Raw genomic sequence first — 19,854 nt, forward strand, 5'->3', positions numbered from 1 at the left:
AGTTTGTTCGAATTAACATTAACAAAAAACAAATATTTATTAAAAAGTGTCGTCGTCATGATCAGAACTTAAATCTTCATTTTCTTCTGATTTAAGTTCATCTTCATCTGAATCTAATTCATCTTTTTTGTCTTCTTCAAAGGAGTTCATGTGTTCATGCTCATCTATTTCACTGTCTTCTTCAAAATCATTTTCAAATTCGTTTTCTGCTGACTTTTTGCTCCTTTCGGAATCATTATCTTCATTTTCGCTGTTTTTACTTTGTTTGTCATATTCACTTTCATTAGATTTATCATTTTCTTCTTTTGTCTCTTTATTTTGTTTTGATTTATTGCTGGAAACATTTTTAGAATTATCGCTTTCTGATGATTTCTTCTTTGTATCAGAACTATTATTTTCTTTTTCGATTTTATCACTTGATTCATTTTTCTCGTTTATATCTTTTTTGTTCTTTTTTTGGTTTTCTTTTTCTTCATCGTTTGATTTATTGTTATCACTGGAAACATTTTCATTGTTTTCACTTTCTGATGACTTCTTCTTTGCATCAGAACTATTATTTTCTTTTTCACTTTTATCAATTGATTCATTTTTTTCTTTTATATCTTTTTTGTTCTTTTTTTGGTTTTCTTTTTCTTCATCGTTTGATTTATTGTTATCACTGGAAACATTTTCATTGTTTTCGCTTTCTGATGATTTCTTCTTTGTATCAGAACTATTATTTTCTTTTTCACTTTTATCAATTGATTCATTTTTTTCTTTTATATCTTTTTTGTTCTTTTTTTGGTTTTCTTTTTCTTCATCGTTTGATTTATTATTATCACTGGAAACATTTTCATTGTTTTCACTTTCTGATGATTTCTTCTTTGCATCAGAACTATTATTTTCTTTGATTTTTTGGTTTTCTTTTTCTTCATCATTTGATTTATTGCTATCACTGGAAACGTTTTTACTGTTTTCTTTTTCTTTTCTTCTTTTTTCATTTTCTTTATTTTTCCTATTTCTTTTAACTTCATTATTTTCATCTTCTTTTCTTCTCTTTTTATTATTATCTTCATTTTTTGAAGTGTTTTTATTGTTTCTTATTTCTTTATCTCTTTTATTTCTTTCATTTTCCTTATTTTCTTTCTTTTCTTTGTTATTATTATGATCAATTTTAACGCGAAGTTTTTCATCTTCTTTCCTTTTCATTGGTCTTTTCTTGTTCTCTTCGTCACTACTTTCCTTATCTTCTTTCTTCTTGTTTTCTTTATTATCACTTGAACTTTCTTTTTCATTTGCTTTCTTTTCATTATTATTATGATCAATTTTAACGCGAAGTTTTTCATCTTCTTTTCGTTTCTTTTGTTTTTCTTTTTCTTCATCTTTTTTATTATTATTTTCATCATCGCTTGAACTTTTTTCTTTATTCTCATCACCACTATTTGAACTTTCTTTTTCATTCTCTTCTTTCAATGCTGGTTCTCCGCCCATACTTATTATATAGTCTTGAATTGACATTTTTGCGCCTTTTGGATTTTTCGCCTTTGCATCAATTTCGTCGAAATCGATACCGAATTCATTAGCTAACTTTCTTAACTCTGCTTCACTATTTCTATCTGATTTTCTTAGCAATTCTCTAACTTTAGAATTTGTATCTCTTCGTTTAAATTGCATTTCGGTATTTTTCTTTAAAGTGTTTCTTAATACAACAGTTTTATGTTGTTCCAATTCTTCAATTTTCTTAATTTTTTCTTGATATAATTTTTCTTTCCGAATTTTTTGTGTTAAATCTTTTCGTTTTTGTCTTTCGACAGCAAATTGTTTCTTTTCCATTAAAATCCTTTCTTTCAATGCTTTAATTTCTCTTTCTTCTTGAAGCTTTTGCATATAATCTTCATGTCTTTGAAGTTTCTGATTCATATTATCATCCATTTCTTTACGTTTTTGTTCCATTTTTTGTTGATACGCTTCTTCTTTCTTAGACATTTCTTGTGCATAATCAGTTGTACCTTTAATTGCATTCATTCTTTGATCATTCATTTCTTGTTTTCTCTTTTGTAATTTTAGGTCATTTTCGGCATCCTTTTGCATTAACATTTGATTCTTTTGATTAACTTCTTCTTCGCGTTTTTGTCGCCATGTTTTTGCTCGATAAACTTTTTCTTCTTCATGTTTCTTAAGTTGTTTAACTTTTGCTGTTAAATCTTTCTGATATTGTTCTAAAAGTTTATTAATTCGTAAATCTTTTTCATGAGCTCTTTGACGCATTTGCGTTATAATTTGTTTTCGATTTTTATTGATTTTTTTGATTCGTTCAATTCGTTGTTTTTCTTCTTCTTCGTTTTTTCGTTTAATTGCTTCTTGTTCTTCTTTTTTAGTTTGAAGTCGTTTTTGTTCTTTTTCTTCAAGTTTTTTCGCACGTTCATCAAATCGCTTTTGTTTATCATCATTAAGTTTCTTAATTAAGTTTTGCGTTTGTTGATATTTTTCTTCGCGTTTCTTATGCTCTTCAATTGCTTGTTTCCTTCGATCGATTTCTTGTTGTTTCCTTTGTTCTTTAAATTGTCGTTCTCGTTCATCTTCTTTAAGTCGAAGTTGTTTCATCTTTTTCTCGTTTTCTTTAGCTTCTTCTTCAAGTCGTCTTTGTCGCTTTTGTTGTTCAATTCGATCTTGTTTACATTTTTCTTTTCGTTTATTTTCTTTTTCGATGCGTTGTTTTTCTTCATATTCATCAAGTTGTGTAATTCGATCTGATTGATATTTTTGCATAAGTGAAGATAAGATCCATTGTTCGATTTCGCGTTTACTACGTTGATCAATTTTATTGTTATGTGTTTCTTCAAGTGTAGAATATGTCATTAACTCAGATCGTTGAGACTTCTTGACTTCATTACGTGCTGTTTCCTCTTTTTTGGCATTTATAATACGCTCGCGTTCTTGGTTGAGTTGTTTAATGCGTTCATCAATTTCGGCTGTTAATTCTTGATTAACAATTTCCCGAAATTTTGGATTACGTGTATAAAGATTAAGATCTGCTTCTGTTGGATATTGTAGTTCCGATGGTAAAAGTCCTAGATTATCGGCGGCTTCTTGTGTTATTGGATCATTGAAATTTATTGCTTGTTTCTTTTGTTGTGAAGAACGAAGACTATCTGAATTACGATCCCCTTTCGGTGAGTTTAATGGAGTTAATTGTTTTTTAGAAGACTTTGGTGAAATTATTGTAGGATTAGAACGATTTTGTGGATTAATTAAAGGAAGTGTTTTATTTGAACTTTTTTCATTTTTTTCAGTATTGGAATGCTTTGAACTATTACTTGATCTAAGATCAATTTTTACAGGCTTAGCTTTTTTTGTTCTTGTTATCATAACATCTTTTCCATTAGGGGAATCCACTGGTGCCTTTTCTTCAGTATGATCTTTTAATGAAGGGTCTTCTTTTTCTTCTTCTTTTGACATTGGACTGATGAAAAAACGTGTTTTTAAAACCGTTTATTTCTCCACTTTTTCAAAGCAAAGCGCGGGTTTCCCGTAAACCACACAATCAAAAACACGTTAAAATTTACGAAAATCGTTTAAAACTTTTTTTATGTTATAAAATGCTTTAAGTCTTTGATAAAAGTAGAAAAAAATTCGAATAAACAAACATTTATTGAACAACAGTTAGTCGAGTAATTCCTTCATTTCCATTCCATCGTCTTGGAAATCGATATTTGGCTGTAAAGAATTAGATTGTCCGTCGTCATCCACAATTATTGGCGGCGGCGGCAACAGGATTCCTTCTTCCCATTCTTTCATTCCTTCGAAGTTTTTATTTTTCAAGAAATCTGTATTTATTTCGTCGAATTGTTTATTTGTCAAATGTTTACAATTCTCTAATGAGTCATATTCGACGAATTCTCCTCTTCTAATTCTAAACAAGAAAGTCATCGAAGCCAATAGGCCAATATTTAATATCCAATATAACATATTTTCCACCCAATAACTCATTTCTTCGATGAACTTAAAAGATATGATTACAATTTGATAAGAGAAATAAAAGACAATTACATATGAAAGATATGTTAATATTATATGCTTACGATATATAGGTGTAGAAATTGGAGAAATCCCATTCTCCATAATAACATTTAAATGGACAATTAAATTCTTTTGTAATACTTTAAGACTCGAGATTAATGATACCCATATAATTGATAATAATGAAACCATTAATACAAATAATACAACTTGAAATGCGACAATAGAAAATGATGAAAAAAGTTTTTGGAGTAATTGATATATAGTGCAATAACTAACAACTTCAATGATGTCAGATATTTGCAATGATGTATTAGTTAAACACCAGCCTTTGCCAGCTAATATTAAGACAGAAATTAGTGCAACATTACATAGTGGATCTAAAATGCCTTGGAAAACAGCGAACAATGATTTGTCATGATGGCTCGAATAATATTGTAAACATATATAATCAAAAAGAAGTTTAATCGTTACAAACGCTAATGTGACCGTGAGATATTTATGAAGCCCTGTGATCTTATCTTGCCATATGATTTGATTAATTATATATGGAATAAAAAGGAATATAAGTGTTAAAAAAAAGATGGGCATAGAAATAAAACATGGGATATAACGTGAGTCTAGAAGGGAATTCCCATTTTTGAAAAAAATTGTTACATCATAAAATGATGTATTAGGATAACATGAAACAATTAATAGATAATATGTATCTGCTTTGGGTATAATTGTTGAGGATTTGTATTCAAAGATATCTGAAAAAAATGAAAAATTTATCATCGAAAAATGTGGACGATTTTTTAAACAAAATTGCATGGGGTAAGAAAATGATAGCCGTGGAATACTGGAATATTCTTCTGAGTCAAGAACGGCTACAAAATAATGACCCGATTTTAATGTCTGAAGCATGAGAGAAAAATTTGCATATTTTTGAAGGCCAAAATCTGGAAATGATGTAACAACTGAGCTTTCATCCCTTATTTGAAATTTTTGGAGAAAGCATATTACACAGAAAAACATCCCAAAATCTTTTGAAGACCGTTAATTAACATCGGTAATATAAAAAATTACCGAAAATATTATCACCGAATCTCGTAATGTAATAGATAACACTTCACAAACAATCAACAACGTGCTTATTCTTTCCATGAGCAATGTTAGCATTTAACAAATTAATATGTTTTTCAACAATATAGATTCCAGGTTATTAATCTCAAGCAAATATAAAATATATCAAAATAAAAATTATTTCCAAATTAATGCATTTATCAAATTGTTTATGAAATAACTTTAAATCTTATTTAGTGTAAATATTTGATTTAATAACAAAAAATTATTTTTGATTTAGAATATAATTAAAACTTACACACAAAACGATTTATGATAAATTTTGTATCATTTATTGGGAAAAATTATAAATTTGATAATATTTTTCAAAATAAAAAAAATTCTTTATTGCTTAAATTCAGATACACAACTCCAGCAAAAATTTAAAAATCATGATTTTGTTGTGCAAAAAATTCGAATTTTTTGTATATGAAAAACAAGGGAATAAAAATAATAAAAAATATACTATTTTTCACTTGAATATGATCATATTTCGTGAACGAAATATTTATTTATGCTGAAAGATTTTATTACGGTTATTGACTCAAATATTCAATAATTTAAAGAAATGATATTCTGTTTGTTATTAACGTACTTTACAATGGGGCGGGCCAAAAAAAGAATTTTTTTAACGTGCATTTTAAAGAACGTTAAAATTGTGGAAAAAAAAAACAAAAAAATGAAGTTAGTCTTGTTCTTTGAAATAAACTTTAGCACAAGTGTAGGTTAGTTGTAAGAAATTGTGCAATGCATGTTCTATGGGATTTATGTAAATCCTGAAAAGCTTTACACAATTTTAACAAAATTGTGATAAATTTCTATGTTTTCAAATTTTCTTCACCATATCAATGTGTGGACAATATTCATCAAAATATTCTTCCCCTTTAAAAGTATATCCAAGTTTTGAGTAAAATTTAGATGCTCTTACCTGCGCCGAAAGTATAATAGACTTTCCACCTACTTTTTTTATTTGTTCTTCAAGGTTATCCATTATTATTTTCCCATAATTTTTTTTTCGAAATTCCTTTAAAACTGCGACTCTCCCTATATGAAATTGATCTTTATTGTTTTTATCAGGAAAGCATCTGCCTGTTCCAATTGGTTTATCTCCTTCAAAAAGAACAACATGATATGCAATTGGATCAATTTCATCAAACTCATTATGAAAACCTTGTTCCTTTACAAAAACTTCGTTTCTAATAAGCTTTGCGAGAGGATTTCCTTCGAGTCCATGTGTGATCTTTGCTTTGACCAGAGACATTAACACTTAGAATTTCAATGTAACCACTTTTTAAACAGATTGTTGTTCTATGCGGTTGAAAATTTCGAATAATTTTATCACGATAAATGAAATATTACATATCTTTTACCTTAATAAAATAGAATGGCCGATTAAAGTTCTAAATATATTCTAATTTTAGATTTATTATAATATGTTCCTGATAAGAAATGACGTAAAAGGAGGGTCTTAGCCACGTTGCTTTTTGAATACGAATTCAATTGAACGATTATTTTTTCACAAAAAAACCACTGAGAATTGGTTTTCGATTGTTTATTTAACTTTTTGATAATATTTTTTCAGAATTTTTTCAGTGAAAAGCGCAGCACCCCAATACAACAGTTGGGAAAAGACGGTTGCAAGTTCAAACTGTGTAATTTGAAAAGTGGCCAAATTTTTCCAGAATTTCCAAAAATATTCCATTTGCTTTTAGCTTATACTTAATATCGATTTTAAAGTTTTTGTGCCTAATGTGAGTCTAATAATTATAACAATAATAAATTTCTTATTTCTTGGAATTTCTATATTTATTTCTTCCCAAATCCTTTAACGGTCGTTTTGCCTCTCAAATTTTAACGTTCAATTTCAATGATACAACTTTTTGAATAATGTTCAATTGAAATAATTTTGTTTTTAGCCATCCCTTATGGCTGAGAATGGTTCAATTAGTGTTCAGATCAATAACTCTATTGAGGCAGCATGTAAGGAAGTTGAAAAGACATGGGAAGGCATCTTAACACTTTCAAATATTCTATCAGATAATTATTCAGATACGGCTATAAGGAGGCTTCTTTCGTATAATCCAAGTAACCATAGCATAGCTTCAAATCCAAAGCTATGGAAATCAGTTGAGAAACTCCTCAACATCATTTCATTAACGTCAAAAAAAATACAGGCAGATCCTAATAATTTTTCTTTGTGGGCAACCCTTGGGCATTGCTATTTACTTTTAAATGATTTTCCAAATTCTTATTCTGCATATACTCGTGCTCTTAATATAAATGGTGAAAGCAATGATCCTTATTTTTGGTTAGGCATAGCCTCAACTTATCAACATTTTGGGTATTCAGTTGCCATTGATTTTATGAACCATGTCATTTCACTCTTATCAGAAATAAAAGAGTTAAAATCAGACGTAAAATTCCGTTTATCCATGTTATATCGCGAACGGAACAACTATGCCAAAAGCACCAAAATTCTTCAAGATCTTCGACCATGTCCACCCCTTAATTTACGGGAAGATGATCTTGTTTTTCAAATTGCTTTTAATTATCAACTTGATCAACAATACATTAAAGCCAATGACAAATATCATCGTTTATATAAATCACATCCCAATTGTATCAAAGTCATTCAACAATACGCATGGTTTTTATCATTACAAAACGATATTTCATCGCATGACAAAGCGAATAAACTTATATCATCAGTACCCGGTGATCCATTGCTCAAGTTTGCTGCTGCACGTATTGCAATGAAGCATCAAGATATGAATACAGCATATCAACGCTTCTCTGAGTGTAACTCATATTTTAGTGAGACTCCATTATTTTGGTGTAATCTTGGCGTGTTATATTTCAAGAATGGCCAAATGAAAGATGCTATAATTGCATTCCAACGAGCACTATATTTGCGCGGTGACATAGTCGAAGCTTGGGCTAACCTCGGATTAATATTTGAGCTCAAGGATATGGCGAAAAATGCATTGGATATATATCAGGCATCGTTTGCACAATGCCCTAAATCGCCAATGCTAAGAGAAAGATACGCAAACTTAAACTCAGGAAGAGCAAAAATGCCAACGCCTTCAATGATATTGGATATTGGCGATTCAAGTTACTTCCAACAGGTCCCAGAAAAAATTGTAGCAGAGTATAACTCACTACCTCCAGCAATCCCAGTAAATGGGCTTGAAGAAAGTGAACTGGCTGTGATAAGAGAGTTCTCTTCAATTCACAAATCAATTTTCTGATAATATTTGAATAATAAACATTACCGTTTTTGTTAATTGATGTTTTTAAGATTCATTAATGTTGGGTGTAAAGATGGAAAACGGAATTTAAATTTTGAAAAAAAAAAAATCGCAAATTTGTTAATTTAACAAATGATACAATAGAATTCCAATACGTATTTTGACTTATATTAAAATTATTTGGTAATTCTATTACATTCTTTGAGTATTTTTATAATAAATAATATTTTATTTAAAAGCTGCTTTGAAAATTGGTATTATATGGAATTAGTTTCAGTGATTTTTGCTCATCTCTTCTTCGCTATAAAAATTTGTGATAATTGAACTGTATTATAATATAAGAAATAATGTAAATATCAAATCTATTATAATTTTTCACATTAAATTTATTACTCATTGGAATTGATTCCAAATCATAATATTTATCATTTTTTGTAACCTTATATATATATATATATATATATAAAGTATATGTTAATAAAATCTTTCTCGTTGTGTTTATAATCATATCAACCGAAATATAATCTATGAATTCCTGTTTTCGTTATAATGAAATCTTTTCATTGCATTTTCCTAAGTCAGATCTCAACTTTTTTCAAGTGATTAAACCAAAAAATTATTTTATATATTTATTTCTTCTCACAATATTTGCGAATGCGCAACAAAAAGCTTATAGAAAAATATGACGAAAATACACATACTTATTCCATTGAGTTAGTTACTCAGGCTGCAGAAGGCCTTCTGCCGAACGACTCTAAAATGCACATAAGTGGGTACTCACCATGCTGGAATAAATTCCGATGAATTCGCAAAAAATGTTTTTATGACGACGGTTGTTTATTTCAAATCAAAACGTTCCTGAATAGAAACATCGGAGGTTTTTTATCAATTTTTGGATCAATCCAATAAGCGCATGTGTGTGTGGGCAAGGCTTGATTAATATGAATTTTCCTGCAGATGTAACATAGTCAAAATTTATATTGTTAGAATTCAAGATATGCATATCTTTGATGGAAATTCTTTTGATTTACAAATTTAATATGAAATCTAATTCAACAAAAACATTGTTATAACAATTGGTTTAATTTCACTGGAAATTAGGATAATGTTAAAAGGTTTTGTTTCAGATATCGTAGATGTAATAACTAGTGCAAAACTCGAATAGTCCATCAAAACATACTGTGATGACATACTCATGAACGCCATCTTTAGGTATGTTTTAACAATAGTCCAAAATCATTGTAGCTACATTTTATGATTTTTTGTTGTTTTACACATCAATAAATTTTTTTGACTGTTATTTAAACTCTTTTTTGTTTCTTTCTTCATGCTTTTATTTTAGATTTTTCAGCAATTGCTTGGTTACAATGTTGTTCACTGGTTTATATACTTGTCGTTATTAATTTGTCACTTCACTTATTTAAAATGAGCACAAATCCCCTCTTACAAAAGCTTATTGAATTCGAAAATGTTATTTACAAACTTAGCGAAGAAAACCTTCAAGAGACAAGTGAAAATCTATCGAAATTTTTTGATGAAAAATACGCCTTTTCATTCATTTTGTTAGTCTGTCAGTATGTTAAGTCACTTGTTATGACACAACGCCATGATGGATCTTTATATATAAAGTTTTTACAAGAACTCGAAAAGCAAATCAAACATCCAATTATTAATACATTGAGTACATTTTTAGTTGATCAAGAAAAGAGTGGTGGCGAGTCACATTATATGCTTAATAAGCTAGTTGAGCAAAACTTATTAGATCCAAACTCCATTACACTTGAGGACAAAAGTATATTCATTCATTATAAAAGTCAAAGTGAAATCAATCAATTCAAGCAAGAAATGATAAATGCGATCCGAGAAGTTGCATATAATTATGGAATACCACTTGAAGATTATGGTATAGATCCATTTGCTGAAATAAATCGAATGTTTGCTGATAATTTCAAATATCACAAAGAGAATTTAAGCGCAGGAGAAACACCAAATGAAATTATTAAAGCCATTAGAAGAGATAATCTTGAAGAGCTTCAAAAACTTGCATCTGCTCCAGGCTTTGATATTGATGAAGTAATAGCTCAAAATCCATATGAAAGATATTCTTTTATTAATAATGGAAATAATACACTTATTGATTATGCAGCATTTTTTGGCTCTATTAAATGTTTCAAATATTTAATGATGAATGGCGCTGATTTAAGTGCATCAGGAACATTTGCAATTGCAGGTGGAAACATCGAAATTATACAGTTATGTGAACAAAATAAATCTGGATTTAGAAGAGGCCTTGATACAGCAATTGCATTTCATCGAAATGAAATATTTAAAGGCCTTTATGAAAAGTCTAAACTTAATGATAATGATTATGCAAACATGAAATTTACTTGTATGACATTTACTAATTTTGAAATTTTCGAATTTCTTGAAAGTCAAAATCCGGCTGCAAATCATTTAAGTTTAGCACAAGAAACTGCACCATATGGAAACATATGGATGCTTCAATATTTATATGAAAAATCTCCATCATCATTTAAAGGAATTTTACCATATGCAGTAAGATCGAGAAATCCCGAAGTAATTGATTTTGTACTTGAACAAAAAGATATTGATTTTAATGCTTTAGATAATAGAACTTATTTTCAATTTTTGGAATATGTTTTATATTATTTGGACTGCTTTAATGTATGCATGTTTAATAGGATTAACTGATGTAGTTAAGATATTACTTCAACAAAAAGATATTAACATTAGTAGAGTTGATAGAAAAGTTTTTTGTTTATTTGAACAGTTTATTTTTATAGTTATGGTGTTTATTAATAATATTATTTCATGCATTTCTTTTTGCTTGTGGATATAATCATCCTGAAATTGTTAAACTATTTCTTGATCAAGGGAAAGTTAATATAAATAGTTTTGATTTTGCTGTTTTTTTAATATTATTTGGAGTTTTTTATTAATATTTAGAACACCATTCATTTTAGCATGTGCTAAAAATTGTGTTGAGATTGCTAAATTACTTATTGAAAGAGGTATTAATGTAAATCAATGTGATGGTATTTATTATATTTTATTAAAGTTTTCTTTAAAATTTTTGGCGTTTGTTTTATATATAATGGCCACCAATTATAATTGCAAGTGTAAATGGTTACACTGAAATTGTTAAATTACTTCTTGAGCAAAAGAATATTAATATAAATGCTCAGAATGATGAAGATGTTTTTTAATAACATAAGGAATTTATATTTATGTTTTACAAATGCACTTATTAAAGCTGCTTCAAGAGGCTTTTTAGATGTTAGTAAGATGCTTATTGAACATGGAATTGATATAAATCATCAAGATTATGTTTATTATATTTAGTTATTGTTTGATTTATATTTTTGGAAATGTTTTTTGATTGTTTAAACAGCATTAATCTGTGCAAGTTCTGAAGGTTTTATTGATATTGTTAAATTATTACTTGAACAAAAAGGAATTAACTTATATGCGAAAAACAAAATTTATTATTTTGATTTAATATTAATAAGTAATTTTCGGGGTTTATTTTTGGTATGTTTTGGAATGCGTTTTGTGCTGCTTGTGTAGGAAATCATGTTGAAATAGCTAAATTACTTTATGATCTTGGTGGATTTGATGTCAATTATAGGTTTTCTATTTATTTTGTTAATTTGATGTTTAAATTTTTCATTTGGAATTATTTTATATTTTTTAGAACAGCTTTGTTGTTTGCTTGTTATAAGGGTAATTTAGAAGTTGTTAAATATCTTGTACAAATTAAAGGAATTGATATAAACGCAAAGTTTGAAGAAGTTTATTTTTAATGTTTGAAGTTATATTTATTGATTTGACATTTCTTACATTCACTTTCAACACCATTAATGTATGCGTGCGAAAACAACTACCCTGAAATTGTTGAGTTCTTACTTCAACAAGACGGAATCGAAATTCCAAAGGTTACAAACATTTACCTACCTGAAATCCAAAAGCTTTTTGCTTCATACAAAAGTAAATGAAAAGGAAAGCTAAATTAGGAAAGTTTTAACTTTTCAAAATAAAAGAGAAGTTGCATAAGATTTTTTTTTATGAATATGTGTTTCTTTATTTTAGATCATTGTCAAATTCTATGTTATGTTTATATGTGCAAATTTTCTCATTGAATTAACACATTAATCTATAGATAATTAACTTACTTTACACAAATTAGAGTTGGTTCATTTCGGAAGCCATTTTTACGAGAAATGTTCAATTGGTTCTCATTAGATGGTAAATATAATTAAATGCAATCATGGTGTTTATTGTATTTATATGTTTTATCATGAAAATTTTTTCACAAAAAGACGATGTAATAAACTATTTGCCCATGATTTCAAACAAAATATAATCATTTATATCTAAGAAGAAAAAAAAACAAAATTTGCCAAGACCAAATAAACGGCAGATTAAAGAACGTTTAAAAACATGATTTCATGAAATTTGTTCATTCGTCCCACATCTTATACAAATTCAAAAAAAATAAAGACGAGGTCGAGACTTTATTTCAAAAAGAACCTCAAAGCATTCTAATTGGAAAATAGATTATATATTTAAAGATAATCGTAATTGAATGCCATTTTGACTAAAATAAAGCGAAAGCAAAACGGAGGACAAACGCCTTAGCTTAAAATGTTTCTAAGTATTCTTAAATATGATCTTTGTCAATGAGGATCCTAATTTTGAGTTAATAATCTTAAAAAATATCATAACCTTTCAACACTAAAAGCTAAAGAGAAGATAAAGTTTTAATCAACATGAAACATTAAAAACACTTTTTATGTTTAATTTGGAAATTGTCAAGAAATAAATAACGAAGAAATGAAGAAAATCTATAACTATAAAGAAAATGTTAAACAAGAAATAATTTATATTATGGTGAACTTATCCAATATTCTGTAGAATTTTTTCTTCAATATTTTTGTTGAGGATTTCAGTAATAATTAAACATTCCATTCATCTCAATATTCCACTTTATATGCACAAAGAACTGGAAAAAACAAAGCATTGAACAAAATTTGGTGAAACCTAAAGACGGTTTGAATTTGATAAGCCCTTTTCTGTACCCTTTGAATTTTTCTGAGCACAATGTTTTGGACTTCAGCTCACAAAACAAACAATAAAGCATTCAAATTTGACAGAAACCTGATAAATTTTGGTGAAAATGACGAAAAATTGCATCATATGATTGAAAAGCGGAATATTCTGAACAGAAATTTTCAAAATAAAAGCGATGCAAGTCTCTCAAATTTTGGATAAATTTTGCTTCGCTCTCTGAAATTTTTTCTTTGTTTTTAACCGCAATTAACACCGACCAATGAAAAATGTATCAAACCGCAATGTTAAACTATGAAAATTCAATAAATTTTGCGATGGAACTTCTGAAATTTTTTTATCAAAGTGGTTCATTTCACTATGGGTGGTAGCTCATCTTCAACAACTACATCTGATGCCAGCAATAATGCTGCACAAGTTCTTTCTTTCAAGATGCTTTCATCGCTCTTGAAAGATAATGAAAATATTGTGATTTCCCCTTATTCGGCTTATGTCACTCTTATGATGGTAGCCTCTGTATGCCCAGAATTTTCTCGAAAGCAAATATTAGAAGCACTTCATCTGAAAGATGATTTGACGCCAGAAGAAATTCTTTCTGCTCTTAAAATATTAATCAAAAAGATTGAAGACACTTCAGAAGCCACAATCCGAAGCTGCAATAACATATGGCCAGATGCCAAAAAAGGCAAACTAAATCTTTTGCAGCCATTAAAAGATCATCTTGGTATCAAAATTACACCAGTTGAATTTCCTCAACCTGGTTGTGATATAATCAATCAAAAAGTATCTGAGTTAACAGAAGGCTGTATCAAAGATCTCCTTCAACCTTCTGATCTTGAAGAATGCAAGTATGTCATTACCAACGCACTTTATTTCAATGCTGAATGGATTAATCAATTCGATCCTGATTACACTCGAGATCTTACATTTTATAATTTCAATGGAACTGAAAAAACTCAATTTATGCATGAGACTTCTGACTTTATGTATTACCAAAATTCCGACTTACAAATTCTTGGTATGGATTATCATGGTGATTACTGTCTGCAAATATTTCTTCCAACACAAAAAGACATTAATTCCTTTAATAAATTAAAAGATTCATTAACAATGCAATATGCAAGTTACATTAAACAACTTAGACGTGAAGAAGTTAGAGTAGACATACCAAAGTTTAAATTCGAATGGGGAACAAAATCTATTGTAGGAGTTTTACATGATTTAGGAATTACCGACGTGTTCGTAGCTGAAGAAGATCAATTTTATATTAATGATATCGTACAAAAGGCATACATTGATGTAAATGAAGCTGGTACAACTGCTGCTGCTGCAACAGCTGCTGAAACATTGGAAACTTGTTTAATTTCTCCGAATAAAGAACCACCAACATTCGTTGCTGACCATCCATTCATTTTCACAATAGCAAATAAGAATGGAACAATTTTATTCACTGGTGCATATCAAAAACCTTAAAAACATGGAATTGGTAAACACCATCAATTTCAATTTTATTTTTTTACTGAATATTTGTGTATATTTTATTCGAGATCTGAATTTCATTTTTGATATTTTTAATGCATTGTGTTCGTATAATGGGAATTTGTTATTCTGTTTGTGATAAAGTTTTTTTCTAGTATGGAAAACTTTGATTTTTTCTGCATTAATATCATGATCATAATATTTTCTTCTGAATATATTCAATCAATATGAAAAACACTTTCTTGCAAATTATTTACTTTGGTATAACATTTATTACATGTGATTATTATTTTTCATTATAATGATATTAATAGAATTAACATGATTACAATCATAAACTGTTTTCATTGTAATGTTTCCTAATGCACACGCAATTTCAAACAACAAAACATTCACTTCCATTTAAAACATTTATTCTTCACAATTTTAACTGTTATCCGACACACTGCAGCCGAAGCATTTGTTGTTTTCCATTTTAACATCATCGAATTCGTTACATATTATTTAGATACAAATTATTTACTTACAAGCAAAACGTTTATCCGTTAGCTAACTATAGCCATTGATCATTCTCATTACGAATGAAATCGATTAGATCAAAATCAATTTTCTCTTTCTGCGTGAATTCTTCAGCTGTCGTTGCGCTTGTTGACATTTCGACATTCACTTTACTGCGCTTGAAAATGAAAATAACAACTCCGACAATCAGAAGCACAGCTGCAACGGAGCCGCAGATAACGCCAATTAAAACGCTGTTACTGACATTCTGTGTTTGCTCTTGCTCGTTGTGCTCCAGTACTGTGTAGAAGTCTGAGTAATAACTGTAATATGATGAAAAGTGGACAACTGTGTAATCGTAGAACAAGTACTTCGTGACAGTGTACGTGTACGATGACGAAATAAATGTCAGCAACAAGGAGGCGGAGACGAAGTTGGAGTATGTGATGGTGCGCGTGACAGAATTAGTGTACACCAATACAATCGACTTGGAGTACGTCGCATCGGGTGGAAGAAACGTGTTCGAGCGAGTGAAGGCATAGGATGGTGTGAATGCGCTCGATGGCGAAAATGTGTTCGATCGGGTGAAAGTATTTGATCTAGAAAATGCATTCGATCGGGTGGATATGTTTGACGGAGTGAATGTATTACTTTGTGAGAATATAATTGACTGAGAAAATGTATTACTTTGAGAGAATGCGTTACTTTGAGTAAATGTATTTGATTGAGAAAATGTGTTTGATTGAGATAATGTATTACTTTGAGAGAATGTGTTACTTTGCGTAAATGTATTTGACTGACTAAATGTATTTGATTGAGAAAATGTATTACTTTGACTAAATGTATTTGACTGAGAGAATGTGCTACTTTGACTAAATGTATTTGATTGAGAGAATGTGTTACTTTGAGAGAATGTGTTACTTTGAGAAAATGTGTTTGACTGAGAGAATGTGTTTGACTGAGAGAATGTGTTACTTTGACTAAATGTATTTGATTGAGAGAATGTGTTTGATTGAGAAAATGTATTACTTTGAGAGAATGGATTACTTTGAGAGAATGTATTACTTTGAGAGAATGTATTACTTTGACTAAATGTATTTGATTGAGAAAATGTGTTTGATTGAGAAAATGTATTACTTTGAGAGAATGTATTACTTTGAGAGAATGTATTACTTTGAGAGAATGTATTACTTTGACTAAATGTGTTTGATTGAGAAAATGTATTACTTTGAGAGAATGTATTACTTTGACTAAATGTATTTGATTGAGAGAATGTATTACTTTGAGAGAATGTATTACTTTGAGAGAATGTGTTACTTTGACTAAATGTGTTTGACTGAGAGAATGTGTTACTTTGAGAGAATGTGTTACTTTGACTAAATGTATTACTTTGACTAAATGTGTTTGATTGAGAAAATGTATTACTTTGAGAGAATGTATTACTTTGAGAGAATGTATTACTTTGAGAGAATGTATTACTTTGAGAGAATGTATTTGATTGAGAGAATGTATTACTTTGACTAAATGTATTTGATTGAGAGAATGTATTACTTTGAGAGAATGTATTACTTTGAGAGAATGTATTACTTTGAGAGAATGTATTACTTTGAGAGAATGTATTTGATTGAGAGAATGTATTACTTTGACTAAATGTATTTGATTGAGAGAATGTATTACTTTGAGAGAATGTATTACTTTGAGAGAATGTGTTACTTTGACTAAATGTATTACTTTGACTAAATGTGTTTGATTGAGAAAATGTATTACTTTGAGAGAATGTATTACTTTGAGAGAATGTATTACTTTGAGAGAATGTATTACTTTGAGAGAATGTATTTGATTGAGAGAATGTATTACTTTGACTAAATGTGTTTGATTGAGAAAATGTATTACTTTGAGAGAATGTATTACTTTGAGAGAATGTGTTACTTTGACTAAATGTATTACTTTGACTAAATGTGTTTGATTGAGAAAATGTATTACTTTGAGAGAATGTATTACTTTGAGAGAATGTATTACTTTGAGAGAATGTATTACTTTGAGAGAATGTATTTGATTGAGAGAATGTATTACTTTGACTAAATGTATTTGATTGAGAGAATGTATTACTTTGAGAGAATGTATTACTTTGACTAAATGTATTTGATTGAGAGAATGTATTTGACTGAGAGAATGTGTTACTTTGACTAAATGTATTACTTTGACTAAATGTATTACTTTGAGAGAATGTATTACTTTGACTAAATGTATTTGATTGAGAAAATGTATTACTTTGAGAGTATGTATTTGACTGAGAGAATGTGTTACTTTGACTAAATGTATTACTTTGACTAAATGTGTTACTTTGACTAAATGTATTTGATTGAGAAAATGTGTTACTTTGACTAAATGTATTACTTTGAGAGAATGTATTTGATTGAGAAAATGTATTTGACTGAGAGAATGTGTTACTTTGAGAGAATGTATTACTTCGTGTAAATGTATTTGAGAATGTGTTTGATTGTGTGAATGTTCCCGTTGGCGGAAGACATTCGTCAAGTGTTCCAACAGTTACAGATAAATCACCGAATTTTGTACCCGTAAATGTATTCAATGTCATTACAATTGTTGCAGGAACATAAGTAAATACACTACTACCAAATGTTGGCTCATTTTCACCATAAAAATAAATACACGAAAGCTTGTTGCAATTGTTAAATGCATATCCATTTATTTTAGTAACGCCTTTACCAATATGAGCGTGACATAAATTATAACAAAATTGGAAAGTTCCTATGTTTATTGTTTGAACATTATCACCAATAAAAATAACTTCCAAATCATTACAATATCGAAATACGTATGTTCCCAAAGAAGTCAATGAATTTGGTAATGTAACATTTTTAAGTGAAGAACACGTATTAAATCCAAAATTTCCGATTGTAGTTAATTTTTCACCAAAAACAATTGTCGATAAATTATAGCAATATTGAAATGCATAATTTCCAATTGTTACCAAATTTGATATTGTAATACTTTCTAAATTATAACATGAATAAAATGCATAAAGCTCAAGTTCAGTCACAGTATCAGGAGTTATATATGTTTCAATTGTTTTTCCTGCAGGATAACTTATGATTTTGTTAAAATCTTTAGTATAAAGAATTCCATCATTCTCCAAATTTGCATAGTTTGGATTATTTTCATCAACTATAATGCACTGCAAGTTATGACATGATGCAAAAGATCCATAGCCAATTGAAGTTACTGATTTAGGAATTGTGATATTAACTAATGAATCGCAAAATTGGAAAACATTATACTCAATTGTTGTAACTGATTCTCCAATTGTCACACACTCTAAACTTGTGCATGATTGGAAGGCATATGAACTAATAAAAGTTACAGGACTTGAAATTGTTATATTTCTTAATGAAGAGCAGTATTGGAACATATTATCTGATATTTGAGCTAAATTTCCATTAATATATTCTAAACTTGTGCAATTATAAAATGCATAGTTATTTATTGTAGTGACAGAAGTTGTAATTGTCACATTTTTTAAATAATAACTTGAATCAAATGCATAATATTCAATTGCAGTTACAGTATCCGGAATTATATATGTTTCGCTTTTTTTCCCTGCTGGATATTCAATGATTTTATTTAAAGCTTTATCGTAAATAACTCCATCATTATTATAATTTGCATAATTTGGATTGTTTTCATCTACTATAATATTCTCCAGGCTTATGCATTTACTAAATACACCTACAGCAAGTGAAGTAAGGGTACTCGGAATTGTAACATTTGTTAATGAATAACAATGCTGAAATGAATTGGTTCCAATTGAAGTAACTGAGCTTGGAAACACTACATCGGTAAGTGAAACACATTCTTTAAATGCAAAATCACCAATGGTATTTACGCTTTTGCCAATTGTAATTGTTTTTATATTATCACATTGTTCGAACGCACTACCTTCAATTGCAGTGACCAAATCTCCGATTTCAACAGAAATCAGCATATCCCAATTATAAAATGCATAATAACCAATCGTAAAATCACCATTAATGTTAAGGTGTAACGCTTTATCTTTGTAATCTTCTGTGAATTCACTAGAATCTGTTATATAAAGTGTTTTTGTATCAGCATCGAAAACCTCAAATGTATGCATATAAAAAATAGCAAACATTATAGGAATTATACAAAATTGTTTTTGCTTACATATTTTGCCAACAAAAGAATTTTGAAGGAAAGGTTCTAATTTGATATGCTTAAAAAGTATGAAAGAGAAAGAAATGATGAATAAGCCGGCAAAATAATGTAAAATATGATTGATAAAAAATTCTTTGCTATTGCATAAAAATGGATTTTCCAATGAAAAAGAATGATGATTATTTTGGCAAAAAGCATCATTAAGGAGAAGTGCCTTTTGGCTGCAACTTTGAGTGGA

At 28.9% G+C, this 19,854-nt stretch overlaps 4 protein-coding genes across 4 annotated transcripts; 3 read left to right on the forward strand and 1 right to left on the reverse strand.

Moving 5' to 3' along the window:
- Positions 1 to 39: 39 nt before the first annotated feature.
- Positions 40 to 3,438, reverse strand: GO595_000534 (coiled-coil domain-containing protein; the record flags this gene model as incomplete). Its single annotated transcript, XM_067918565.1, has 1 exon — positions 40 to 3,438. The coding sequence occupies one exon, from the start codon at positions 3,436 to 3,438 to the stop codon at positions 40 to 42; it is 3,399 nt and encodes a 1,132-aa protein (XP_067779314.1).
- A 3,590-nt stretch (positions 3,439 to 7,028) lies between these two features.
- On the forward strand, positions 7,029 to 8,354 carry GO595_000535 (TPR Domain containing protein; the record flags this gene model as incomplete). Its single annotated transcript, XM_067918576.1, has 1 exon — positions 7,029 to 8,354. One exon carries the CDS (start codon positions 7,029 to 7,031, stop codon positions 8,352 to 8,354), a length of 1,326 nt encoding a protein of 441 aa, XP_067779315.1.
- A 1,425-nt stretch (positions 8,355 to 9,779) lies between these two features.
- Positions 9,780 to 11,066, forward strand: GO595_000536 (cask-interacting protein (caskin); the record flags this gene model as incomplete). The annotated part of the gene is made up of 1 exon (XM_067918587.1): positions 9,780 to 11,066. One exon carries the CDS (start codon positions 9,780 to 9,782, stop codon positions 11,064 to 11,066), a length of 1,287 nt encoding a protein of 428 aa, XP_067779316.1.
- A 2,736-nt stretch (positions 11,067 to 13,802) lies between these two features.
- On the forward strand, positions 13,803 to 14,915 carry GO595_000537 (serpin family protein; the record flags this gene model as incomplete). Its single annotated transcript, XM_067918598.1, has 1 exon — positions 13,803 to 14,915. The coding sequence occupies one exon, from the start codon at positions 13,803 to 13,805 to the stop codon at positions 14,913 to 14,915; it is 1,113 nt and encodes a 370-aa protein (XP_067779317.1).
- Between the last annotated feature and the right edge of the window lie 4,939 nt (positions 14,916 to 19,854).

The sequence above is a fragment of the Histomonas meleagridis genome, assembly GCF_020186115.1.
Source record: "Histomonas meleagridis strain 2922-C6/04-10x chromosome Unknown contig_104, whole genome shotgun sequence".
NCBI classification, from domain to species: Eukaryota; Parabasalia; order Tritrichomonadida; family Dientamoebidae; genus Histomonas; species Histomonas meleagridis.